Below are 13,746 nucleotides of genomic sequence, written 5' to 3'. Positions count from 1 at the left end.
GATGTCGTTATCGTGAAGGAAGTCATTCACAAGATGTGCACGATGGGGGCGCGAATTGTTGTCCATGAAGACGAATGCCACGCCAATACGCTGCCGATATGGTTGCACTATCAGTCGGAAGATGGCATTCACGTATTGTACAGCCGTTACGGCACCTTCGATGACCACCAGCTGCGTACGTCGGCCCCACATAATGCCGCCCCAAAACAGCAGGGAACCTCAACTTTGCTTCACTCGCTGGACAGTGTGTCTAAGGCGTCCAGCCGGACTGGGTGCCCTCCAAAAAAGGTCTCCGACGATTGTCTGGTTGAAGGCATATACGACACTCATCGCTGAAGAGAACGTGATGCCAATTCTGAGCGGTTTATTCGGCATGTTGTTGGGTCCATCTGTACCGCGCTGCAATCTGTCGTGGTTGCAAAGATGGACCTCGCCATGGACGTCGGGAGTGAAGTTGCCCATCATACAGCCTATTGCGCACAGTTTGAGTCGTAACACAACGTCCTGTGGCTGCAAGAAAAGCATTATTCAACATGGTGGTGTTGCTGTCAGGGTTCCTCCGAGACATAATACGTAGGTAGCGGTCATCCACTGCAGTAATAGCCCTTGGGCGGCCTGAGCGAAGCATGTCATCGACGGTTCCTGTCTCTCTGTGTCTCCTCCATTTCCAAACAACATCCCTTTGAGACACCTGGACACTTCCCTTGTTGAGAGCCCTTCCTGGCACAAAGTAACAATGCGGACGCGATCGAACCGAGGTATTGACCGTCTAGGCATGGTTGAACTACAGACAACACGAGCTGTGTACCTCCTTCCTGGTGGAATGGCTGGAACTGATCGGCTGTCGAACCCGCTCCGTCTAATAGGCGCTGCAGATGCATTATTGTTTACATCTCTGAACATCAAAGGGACTGTGTCTGTTATATAATATCCACAGTCAACGTCTATCTTCAGGAGTTCTGGGAACTGGGGTAATGCAAAAATTTTTTTTATGTGTGTAGATGTAGAAGAGTTTTTGTCGGCTATAATGTGGGGTGACTGATTCTTGTTATCACTTTTATGCTATATCAGGCAATATGAAATATAACACAGAAAGTTTTAAAAGTTCTTTCCTTCTGCAGCCAATGAGTGTGTAGAGCTGTGAACTGAATTCCGTGAAGACGTTCTGAAGAACATCATTTTCGGATGGACGAATCTCGCAGGAAATTGCAGCATGAAGAGCGTGGAGTATTGCAGGTCCATCTTTGAAGACTCTCTCGTTAAGAAAAAACCATAAGAAATTATGACGCGGGTTTAGATCTGAACTAAGAGGGAGCCTTTCAGCACCACGTCCAATGAATGCTAGACTATACAGGACAATGATCCTATCTGTGAACGTCACCTTAAGGAAACCAAAGACGTCTGCAATACAGAATGGGCATGCTACCTCATGCATGAACCAGCACTTAGGCAGCATTACGTCATGCAGTCGTTACAAATTCATGTTCCAGGATCAATCTGTGTTTGTCTGCTGTGATAGGTGCCTCAACAAAAGTTGGTCCAGTAGCGCACTGTGCACTGATTTCTCAACAAATCATGACTTTTCTGGATGAAGTGAAACAGCTGCTTGAACGTGTGGAGTCGCAGCACCCAGTGGCGCCAGTTCTGATTGTTGGCGAACCCATGGAGATAGAAGTGTGCGTCGTCGCTAAAACAGATTCGATTCTTATCGATTGTTCCATTTTCTAAGTCCACAATAATGTCATATGCAAAAGAATACTGCTACTCCGTATTCCTGACCTTCAAAGGTTGGCACAGTTTAATTTTTTGAGGAAAGTGACTAAATTTCACTTTCATTATTCCATAGTTACTGTGTAGCATGTCTTGCTGATGTAGTGGGCGCCTCTTTGAATAGTGTTTTAACTCGTTCCACTTTTTTCAAGGTTAAAACTGATGCAGGTAGTTTCGAGTGGCAGGTAGTTTCTAGTGAACCTTCCTGGAATCAGGTAGCCATCAGGTCTTCCCAAATATTTCATCAACCTGTAAAAAATTAAAGAAAACCACAGGGAAAATACTGAACAAAATTCATATCAGAGGATGCTTCAGATTTGTCGTCACAACTGGACTTACATTCTGTACCGTAATCTCACTGAGAAAAGGTCTTTCAGGATGGTGGTGTTGTTGGACCAAATGTGCTGCTGAACGCTCGTCCCATATTAATGTAAAATGTCTTTACAATAAACAAACTCTGTTCCATTGTTAGTACTTCCATTCATTATTCCTCCCTGTCATCAAGCGTAGTTTCCGTCCTAAATTCTTCTCCTCCGACCGGCTTCTGTACGTTACCCCAATCTCTGTCCGGCAACTAAATAACCGTTAATATGATATCTTTGTGTCCTTTTGACTTTTTAAAAAGAAAGCTATGACAGTGTGTGGCATTCAGCGTTCTTTTGAGACTCCAGACATGTGAAAATCCAATAAACAATACTGTACTGTACTGTAGCTTTTGTACACAACTTCCCAACCGTACATAACCTTAAAAAACGACAAATGCTATATGTTCCGGTACATTTCAGATCTGCTCCAAGCCTCTGCGTTTTCTGCACTACTGTATAATACGACTGAAACCCCCGCCTCCTGTCCATTGTGACGACACCGCCTTCCTAGCCCCGTACCCAATCGCCAGTAATCCAAACGATCCTTCTGCTCAAGTCCAACCAGTTTATCTCATGGTGTAACCAATGGTTCCTCAGACAGCCACACATCAGGCAATAATTCAGGACTCTGTAGAAATGGTACAAGTACCAGGATACCTCACATTCAGATTTTATATTGAAATCATTCGATGTACTGCTGCAAATACTATAAGAGACAATACAAGTGCCAGGCCATTCTTATTTAGACCAAAGGCTTGTCCAAACACGGCACCTGAAGTGTCTCCATTACACTTTCCTTGGAGACCTATGCAAGTGCCATCTATACACATTTTTAATATTGAGGCTTCTATACATTCTGTATCCGTGTTTTACTTATGAAAATATACATTTACGTGCTTCACTTCGTTATGTATTTGCTTATTTCATTAAGACAGACCTAATACAGAATGTAATACTGTTAGGAAGAAAGCGGCTGCTAGAAAAGACTTAAAAGTTCATGGAAAGACGATAGACTACATCAACGGGGGTAAATAAACCAGCAAAAATTCCAGTACTGTGGTCTTTACAACCTCAAAATACATTTTGTGATCTGTATTTCTTCATTTTGTTATTATAAATTAAACTTGCAAATGCTGTAATAGTGAAGACTTTTTTGGTCTGGGTGCTCGTGCACATCTTTCCATCAATACATCCAAACTCAGACTGACCAAACACTCTTCAATTAAAGTGAGAAATTCCAACAAAATTCTGGTCAAGAAAACCGTCAGTACGATTTAGGATTGGACTGCTTATTCAAGTCTTCAAGCCTTCAAGAGAAAAAGAACGGTCTCCTGTTTATGCTTTCTCACACGAATACAAAATACCACATGTTTCTCAGAAATATTTGCCTGTGAGGCATCTGAATTAACAGATAACTGGAATTAAATGTCAACACACGTAACTTTTCTTTTTTTTTTGCATCTGTCATTTTGAAAGTTTTTCTTTTCGCTACTAGTTATAATTGTATTTATAAAACAGAAAACCATTATTAACTGCAAACATTACATAACATTTGAGATGTTTTTCCATTTCCTGAAAAAAATACCATTTGGCATTGATACCGTTTCCCACAAACACTCTGCAATTATAAAACTAATCACTCGCAGATTCTACGCCCATGACTTCTACCTCATTATTTACAACCGTCCTATAAATTAACAGAGACACTAAAACATTTTGAACTAAGCCCATGAACTAACATGGAACTTCACCTGCTAACATACAGGGAGCAGCCAACACCAGACTAAAACTACGAGTATTAACCGCCATAATTAGGGGTTGCAAGCTTCCATCATACACTACACCTGAATAACGTTACTCCAACGTAGTGTGTCCTATCTTAGGCAAATTTAGCCTGGACTTCCGCCGCACCAGAGTTCTACCAATATTGCCTTATCTTCGAATGCCATACAAGCCACCTCGTATTTCCTATCCGTCTACTCTTTCCCATGCGAATCTCGCATGAGTTTAATAATTTATCGCCTGACCTCTCCCACGTTGGCCAGCTTCGCATTTCCTTCATTTCCCGCAAACCTGACATCAGCTACCCTAAACTCATACCCTGACACGCTATTGAGTTCATACTTACGGTCTCTACACATCCTATCCAGAAGAAATTGTAAGCAGCTATGTCCTCAAAACATGTTCACAGTTTGTCTACCCAAACTTCCAGCTTTTTCTTCTCAATGTCAGGGCTCATTTTCTACAAAATTCCCTCCTTCCCTTTCAACGGTTTGGACCAGGGTTCTCTTCCCCACCTTTTCTGCCCCTCATCGACATCAAGAAAGTCTACCGTGAACGAGTTCCCCCAACTTACATGGGAAACGACGAACGCCCAGAACCCGCATGAAAATTTGCTTGGAATATAAATCCTCACACCAAAAACTGTGATACAAACCATTCCCATGCAAAACGCAGATATTTTCCGCTAGTGCCATCAGAATTGTCATGTGATCCCTGGTCAGGCCATACAGATCGAACCGTGTTGGACGAAAGTTTTGCGAAGAAGGCTGTTACGCTCAAGATATTGCCACAAAAAATAGCAAAATATTGCCATCCACTTGATATGTACTTCTTTAGGAAATATGAGCTCTACGTGAGGATAATTGATTTTGTAAGACAATGTGAAAAAGCGCAAGTAGAGTTCCAGGATCGTCATTTCATCATAAAACTTCGCTCTGTGCTATAGAATGAACTCTCTGTACTCTGTACCAAAGTACAAGCCTTATGTTACAATATGCTTGGCGAAAGACGGGTCATGACATTGACATACCAGTGCCATAAAAAAAAAAAAGTGTGTGAAATCTTGTGGGACTTAACTGCTAAGGTAATTAGCCCCTAAGCTTACACACTAATTAACCGAAATTTTCCTAAGGACAAACACACACACCCATGCCCGAGGGAGGACTCGAACCTCCGCCGGGACCAGCCGGCAGTGCCAGCATTTGAAAACTTAGCTATTGTGGTTTCTGATTTTTTTCAAAAGTTTACTTAACAAAATTAACATCACACATTAAAAACAAAATCAATTCAGGAACTACTGTGGACATTGTAACAAATTGTGATAGTCACCTCTCGGGTAAGGAGATCAGCGGGCGTCGACCTTGGATAGATGGGGTGGTGAGGTTACAATTGTCGGAGGCTGAGCTGTGAGGGCTGGTGGGTGTTGTAGCCTTCTGCCCGAAGGCGACAGTAAAAGGTGGCATCTGTCATAACACTTTATTAACGTGACTGCTACAATGAATATTGTCTTCTCCGGCGCTCAGGAAACGGACCGGGCTGCCCGCTCAGGTGTCGGCGAGGAATGGTTGACGCCGCACTCCGGCAGGTCACGTAGCTTGTGGCAGGTCAGGCACCCTGCCCTAGCGGGGGCCAGCAAGGCTGCCCGCAGACACACTTCTGTGCATGCGATGGGCCTTAGCGATCTCGAAAGTGGACGTTGTGCTTAGACTTGTACCGACAGTATCTTCCGGATGGCGGCTATCCTGAAGGCGGAAGCTACCTCAGCACGCAGTGTACAACCAGGAAGGAGCTCAGACGCCCATCCAGCTACTGGGAGATGGCAGCTTGCAATCAGTTGGTTGGCCCTTCACCAGAGGAAGGCACAGTAGGTCTGCATCTTCTGTCTGTCACTTCTGTGACCCGTTGGTAGTGGCAGTATGGAGCGATGAATCAAAAACCGGCAGGTTGCTGTTTTCCAGTTGAAGTCTTCAAACAGGCAGCGAGCAGGACATCACGCTTCGCCAGCAGAGTTAACCTGTAACTAGCGATACTATCATTCCGTCGATATCGGTGATGAGGACACATTGACCAGACACTGAATTCGAAATGTCCGAAACAGGGGTATTTAACGTCGAGTTAGGTGCCCATTTGCCCTCGTTTGACCAGAGGCGTCAGCGGTCCTGTTCGCACCGTGTTGTCTCAGGTGTGGACGGTTTTCTCTGCCACTGCATTTATTGTCAGTACCAGATCGCCTTGGAACGTCGGAGCTCTGATGTTGCATGTTATTAATCTGTGTTATAGACTTTGCATAACGAGGTTCTGGGTCCCACCATACTGCACCGTTTCTGCCAGTTGCTATAGCTCTGCTCGCTGTGTAGCAATGAGTTATGAGCGTCGTCCTGCTTTTAAAACTGGCACCCTTTGTGTCCTCGAGATTATAATTGTGAACTTGATCTGATCTGGAGTTGGTTCTTTTACTTTGTGTGTCAAGCAGTAGCTTCGAAAATTTACTAGTGCATCCAGGAACAAGGTTACTATGCAACAATATTCACACCTCAGTCTTCAGTATCGGAAGTTGTGACACTTCCTGTTTGCTTTTTATCGGGGTCTGTGCTTGTATACCACTAACGACTTCGAATGTATATCCATTGGTGATAAAACGTCAAAATATAAAGTGAGAATACATAATTCTTCCTCGCTTTTGTGGAAATCTGTTGAAACTTTTTCTAAATAACTTTCATTCACTTTTCCTTCCTCTAGTCATTCTCCGTTAGTCACTTGTTTGTTACGTAATCGTTAATCGTACGTTTTAAGAAGTTTGTGAAGCACATTTTCGTGGTATTGTGGGCAATTCCCTTCTTGGTGCAGTGATGTAAAGAGTTTCATTTCTATTATGAATATTACCGTCAAGTTTTTTGTTTTAAAATACAACAATCTTTTATCAAACACCTTCAACGTACAAGCGGCCTTTTACTAATAAAATAAATGTATACATATATATATATATATATATATATATATATATATATATATATATATCTCACTGAAAATGGTTCTGTATTTCATAATTGGTTTCTGCTGAACTGCAGCAAGACTAGCAGAATATAATATGTCAAATAATAAATCAAATCAATAAATCAAAAGTTAAAGAGAGCAATAAAAAAATTGTGAAAGTTCATTGTTGGTTATTATCGTAGCAGACCTAGGCATACAGCATTTATGAAACTAGATGGCGAACCTAAACATATCACAGCAATGGACAAAATTTGTTACTAAAACTACAAAAATGTAAAATTCATCCTATGATCACCCATTAATAATTAAAATTCTTTGTAATGATTGTTGTGAAACCAAATATAGAGACCACAGTCCTTAAAGGAACCAAAATTGTTGAGTGCATGCTATGGCATGTGCTCTTCTTCACGCGGGTGGTTCACAAATGGCCAGGTAAGGGCTTGTTACGTAATGTTTTATTACAAGAAGCAGTTGGTGTTATGTAGACAGCTGGTGGAAGCGGGCAGGAGGGTGGAGTTTTCACAGAGGTATGGGAGTAGCCTCGACTCCTTCGGCCTCGATGCCGCACTCGTTGACTCCGCGCAGGATCTTGAAGTAGCCGGCGTCGCCCCAGTCCTCGCCCCAGCTGTTCTTCACGATCCAGTACTTCTCGCCGGAGGCGGCGTCCACGCCGTAGCCCACCAGCAGCACCGCGTGGCTGGACGGCTGAAAGCAATGTGGATTGCACTCAGCAAGGACGGCAGCATTGCGGCATCAACATTCATTACAAGCGTCCCGCAAATAGGAGATTATCTATATAATGACGAGTCAAAGCGTTATGACTATATGCTTAGGCGTTGGTCCACGATTGGATTGCAATGCAGCAGCGCTTCTGCGTGGCATGGAATCGACAAAGTAGATTTCATATCAGGCGAATTGTTGAACAAGACATCAATGTGAGTTCACCATCATGTTCCTCAAACCAGTGCAACACGATTCTGGCCTTGTGATGCGGACATTTATTCTGCTGGAAGACATCATAGTCACTGGGGAAGATATGAAGGCTAAAATGATGGAGGAGTTTCGCAATAATATTCACATAGTCCAAAGCTGCCATAATGCCTTCGACTATTACCACAGGTCTCAAGCGAATTTTCATCAAAGCACAATACTGGCCCCACAGGCCTGTGTCCGTATCGTTCTGCAGGTTTGGAACAGGTGTTCGCCTCGATGAGGGCGTAACCAGACACGACCGTCAACCTGGCGTAACGAAAAGACATGATTCATCCGACAAAGCGACACGATTCCATAGAACCAAGGTCCGAGCACCATGATCCCGTGCCCACTGCAGTCGTAATTGTCTGTGTTGTTGGGTTGGCATGGAGACGCACGGAACTCGTCTGCTGTGGAGCTCCATGTTCAAAAAACAGCGCTGAACGGGGTGTTCCGAAACACTTGTGCCTGCAACAACATTGCACTCAGTTGTTACATCTGCCACTAATCGCTACCTATTCTCCTTTATAGTGTGGTTAATCTTCTGAGCCGCGCGGAATTAGCCGAGCGGTCTGGGGCGCTGCAGTCACGGACCGTGCGGCTGGCCCCGGCGGAGGTTTGAGTCCTCCCTCGGGCATGGGTGTGTGTGTTTGTCCTTAGGATAATTTAGGTTAAGTAGTGTGTAAGCTTAGGGACTGATGACCTTAGCAGTTAACTCCCATAAGATTTCACACACATTTGAACATTTTTTTAATAATCTGACCTCGACTCTCTCTTACAGGACACTGACGTCCACAAATGCAAAATAGAAAGAATTCTTTACTGTTGTTGGTACTCTTTTTACCAGTAATTTCGCGTATTACAAAATGGAACATAGAGTTAATTGATGGACTAAAGCCATCACACAAAACCGCACTCTACACGTAAAATTTAAATAAAAGCATCCAAAAATATAATCGTGAAATACTCTATAGAATTACACTTATGACCGAAAGAGATTGAAATCTGCTGCATGTTGAAATGAATCAAACCGTTATCTAGCTCCATAATATACCAGTAAACTGTGAAGAGCCATCACTTGCCATCATGCATCCCAGAAGGAAATTGTCCGACCATTCGAAATTTTGGCCGCTCGTGCCAACAATAGTTCGGAACCACTCAATGGGAAACGGTTGGGTGAGGAAACCTTATTTGGCGGTACATTACTAAGTTTGTGATATCTTTCATTCGTATCATGTGATTAAAATAGTTAACGACACCGATCATAGACGGCGTAGAATGTGTTGTACTGCCCACGCGGAACCAGCGTTTTGCCATTGTTAGTCGATTATAGCAAATGTGAAAGGACACGCGCGGTATTGCAGCAGAAATTTCAGCTTTGTTTGTGAGTAAATTTATGCTTTATTTTATTTATTAAGTATACAGGGTGGTCCATTGATAGTGACCGGGACAAACATGTACAAAATAAGCATCAAACGAAAAAACTATAAAGAACGAAACTCGTCTAGCTTGAAGGGGGAAACCAGATGGCGCTATGGTTTGCCCGCTAGATGGCGCTGCCGTAAGTCAAACGGATATCAACTGCGTTTTTTTTTAAATAGGAACCCTCATTTTTATTACGTATTCGTGTAGTACGTAAAGAAATATGAAGGTTTTAGTTGGACCACTTTTTTCGCTTTGTGATAGATGGCGCTGTAATAGTCGTGGTATCACGTAACATTCCGCCAGTGAGGACGGTATTTGCTTCGTGATACATTACCCCTGTTGAAATGGAGCGTTTACCAATTGCGGAAAAGGTCGATATCATGTTGATGTATGGCTATTGTGACCAAAATGCCCAACGGGCGCGTGCTATGTATGCTGCTTGGTATCCTGGACGACATCATCCAAGTGTCCGGACCGTTTGCCGGATAGTTACGTTATTTAAGGAAACAGGAAGTGTTTAGGCACATGTCAAACGTCAACCACGACCAGCAACAAGTAGGAGTTTTAGCTGCTGTCGCGGCTAATCCGCACATCAGTAGCAGACAAATTGCGCGAGAATCGCGAATCTCAGAAACGTCGGTGTTGAGAATGCTACATCAACATCGACTGCACCCGTACCATATCTCTATGCACCAGGAACTGCATGGCGACGACCTTGAACGTCGTGTACAGTTCTGCCACTGGGCACAAGAGAAATTACGGGACGATGACAGATTTTTTGCATGCGTTCTATTTAGCGTCGAAGTGTCATTCACCAACAGCGGTAATGTAAACCGGCATAATATGCACCATTGGGCAACGGAAAATCGACGATGGCTGCGACAAGTGGAACATCAGCAACCTTGGCGGGTTAATGTATGGTGTGGAATTATGGGAGGAAGGATAATTGGCCCCCATTTTATCGATGGCAATCTAAACGGTGCAATGTATGCTGATTTCCTACGTAATGTTCTACCGATGTTACTACAAGATGTTTCACTGCTTGACAGAATGACGATTTACTTCCAACCTGATGGATGTCCGGCACATGGCTCGCATGCGGTTGAAGCGTTATTGAATAGCATATTTCATGACAGGTGGATTGGTCTTCGAAGCACCATACCGTGGCCCGCACGTTCACCGGATCTGACGTCCCCGGATTTCTTTCTGTGGGGAAAGTTGAAGGATATATGCTATCGTGATCCACCGACAATGCCTGACAACATGCGTCAGCGCATTGCCAATGCATGTGCGAACTACTCGCTGTTGAGAGGAATATCGTTACACGTATTGCCAAATGCCTTGAGGTTGACGGACATAATTCTGAGCATTTATTTAATTAATGTGGTATTTACAGGTAATCACGCTGTAACAGCATGCGTTATTAGAAATGGTAAGTTCACAAAGGTACATGTATCACATTGGAACAACCGAAATAAAATGCTCAAACGTACCTACGTTCTGTATTTTAATTTAAAAAACCTACCTGTTACCAAATTGTGAGCCATATGCTCGAACAGTCCACAGGTACACTGCCGGTTCATAGTGTCCAACGGGCACAATATTTCGGCGATCAGACGATGGCGACATGTCTGATCGCCGAAATACTGTGCCCGTTGGACACTATGAACCGGCAGTACACCCGTGGACTGTTCGAGCAACAAATACGGCGGGAGAAACCGAAGAATCACATCGTGAGCCATATGTTTGTGACTATTACATCGCCATCCATCACAAAGCGAAAAAAGTGGTCCAACTAAAACATTCATATTTCTTTACGTACTACACGAATACGTAATAAAAATGGGGGTTCCTATTTTTAAAAAAAAAAAAACGCAGTTGATATCGGTTTGACATATGGCAGCACCATCTACCAGGCCAACCATAGCGCCGTCTGCTTTGCCCCTTCAAGATAGACAAGTTTCGTTCTTTGTAGTTTTTTCGTTTGACGCTTATTTCGTGAGATACAGGGTGACACACGGGAGACGGACGGTTTTGAACTGCGTAGTACTGAGGGCGCGGTGGTGGGAGATGGTCGTGGTGGGGATAGTTCTGATCCACACAAGACGCCATTTCATTTGCTCAATCACTATGGAGCAGTGGGACTTGCAACGTTGAGTGTTTGTCTATGACAGTTTCTTGAAAAGTGGTGAGTCTATTATTGTTACGCAGCGATTGTTTCGTGCGCGATTTAATGTCGTTCGACGTGGAGCTGTTCCGAGCCGTAACACAATCCTCAGATGGGTGGAAAACTTCAGATCAACTGGAAACATACTGGATAAGAAGCATCCTGGCCCAAGATGCAGAGTAACGACACCGGAAATTGTTTAAAGGGTAAGGCAAGCGGCAGTCAGAAGCCCAGGACGGTCAGCTAGACGTCATGCTAGTGAGTTACGAATCAATCGTGAACCAGTTAGATGAATTTTGCATGAACAATTAAAATTCCATCTCTACAAAATGCTCATTATCCAACAACTGATTTTGCTGTACGAGAAGACTTCGCTTACGGAATGCAAGTGATTTTGGGATCGAATGAAAATGAAATTTTATTGATGAGCAATGAAGCTCACTTTCATTTAAATGGGACCATGAATAAGGAAAACCTACGTTACTGGGCTTCAGAGCATCCACACCTTATCCACCAACGCCTTCTACAGTCAGAAAGAGTGGCAGTCTGGTGTGCTCTTGGCTCTGTTGGCATTATTGGACCTAATATTTTGAAGAGAATGGGGCCACAGTTACTGTTAATTCGGTTTGTTACATTCGTATGCTTGAAACATTCTTGAAACCAGAACTAAGAAGACGAAGAATCCCTTTAAAGCGCGTTTGGTTCCAGCAGGATGGAGCAACATCGCACAGCACAAACACTTCAATGAAAATTCTTAGACGCATGTTTCCTGGCCGGATTATCTCATGTTATGGCAATGTTCCTTGGCCTCCCAGGTCTCCTGACTTATCAGTATGTGACTTTTTTCTGTGGGGGTACCTTAAGAACTGTGTCTGTAGCCACAAACCACGACATTTGGACGAGTTGAAGAATGCAATCATTCAAGAAATTGCTGCCATCCTGTAAGTAGGCTGTTTAGATTTTAATATTGGTATCGCCACGTAGAGCTCTGTATGAAAATCACTGGCTGTGCTGTGTGCAGTCTGTGGCTGGTTTGCATTGTTGTTGGCTATTGTAGTGTTGGGCTGTTGGCTGTTAACAGCGCGTAGCGTTGCGCAGTTGGATGTGAGCCGCCAGCAGTGGTGGATGTGGGGAGTGAGATGGCGGAGTTTTGATGATCTGGACAGAGACAGTAAATTTGTAAGACTGGATGTCATGAACTGCTATATATATTATGACTTTTGAACACTAATAAGGTAAATACATTGTTTGTTCTCTATCAAAATCTTTCATTTGCTAACTACGCCTATTAGTAGTTAGTGCCTTCAGTAGTTTGAATCTTTTATTTAGCTGGCAGTAGTGGCGCTCGCTGTATTGCAGTAGTTCGAGTTACGAAGATTTTTGTGAGATAAGTGATTTGTGGAAGGTATAGGTTAATGTTAGTCAGGGCCATTCTTTTGTAGGGATATTTGAAAGTCAGATTGCGTTGCGCTAAAAATATTGTGTGTCAGTTTAAGCACAGTCATGTATAATTTTTCTAAGGGGACGTTTCAAGCCCTGCAGAGATTTTAGTCTGTGTGATGGAGGATTTTGAGAAGAGACTTGAGTCCTGCATTTGAAATTATGGACATCACCTTGACGACGTTATTTTTCACAAATAACTTTGTTAACTAAAATGGCAAATAATGAGCTTTGATTTTGTGTAAATAAACATGCATTAATTTTAAAGTTGGCTGAGTATTGTTTCATTAAAATCCGTCTGTCTCCTGTGTGTCACCCCGTATTTGGCCTGGTCATGATCAATGGACCACCCTGTATACTGATGTAAAGGGAGTCGCTCAGATGTATTCCATCCTCAAAATCTTACAGAATCTTACGTGAAGTATATTTTTCTTCTTTTTTTAGTTATACTTTGTATTGGCTTAGCATTTTCTTGAAAAAATAAACTGTCTCAAACATGTTTATAGAGTGATCATACAGACATAAATATTTAAAAATTATAATTTATATTTAAGTTATTATCTATAGTTTCCAATGCTTTTACATGTTATTACACACATATAAATAAAATGTTCTAGTAAAAATATTTTCGTACAGCCTATCACCAAATTGGGTATGACTGGTTTATTTTATCTTTTAGTTCAAGGTGGAAACGATGAACAGTAGCCACAAAAATACGGTATCACAGGAAGAGAATGGAATCTATCGTCTCTACAGCTCTAGAGCAATGTTAGACGCAGCAAATATGGTTCAGGAAAATCATATAAGCATTTGCAAGCCTGCAAAAGAAAA

The 13,746-nt window shown here is 42.8% G+C and overlaps 1 protein-coding gene across 1 annotated transcript in view; it reads right to left on the bottom strand.

The window, feature by feature from the left end:
• Positions 1–7,351: 7,351 nt before the first annotated feature.
• Positions 7,352–13,746, bottom strand: part of LOC124577924 (dipeptidyl peptidase 1-like) — a 53,139-nt gene continuing 46,744 nt past the window's right edge. Inside the window, exon 9 of the mRNA XM_047131227.1 lies at positions 7,352–7,616. Within this exon, the coding sequence (XP_046987183.1) occupies positions 7,431–7,616 (186 nt within the window). The 3' untranslated portion in view covers positions 7,352–7,430. The remainder of the gene's footprint in view (positions 7,617–13,746) is intronic.

The sequence above is a fragment of the Schistocerca americana genome, chromosome 1, assembly GCF_021461395.2.
Source record: "Schistocerca americana isolate TAMUIC-IGC-003095 chromosome 1, iqSchAmer2.1, whole genome shotgun sequence".
NCBI classification, from domain to species: Eukaryota; Metazoa; Arthropoda; class Insecta; order Orthoptera; family Acrididae; genus Schistocerca; species Schistocerca americana.
The sequence above is the reverse complement of the archived record's forward strand: the minus strand, read 5'-3'. Positions and strand labels throughout refer to the sequence as shown.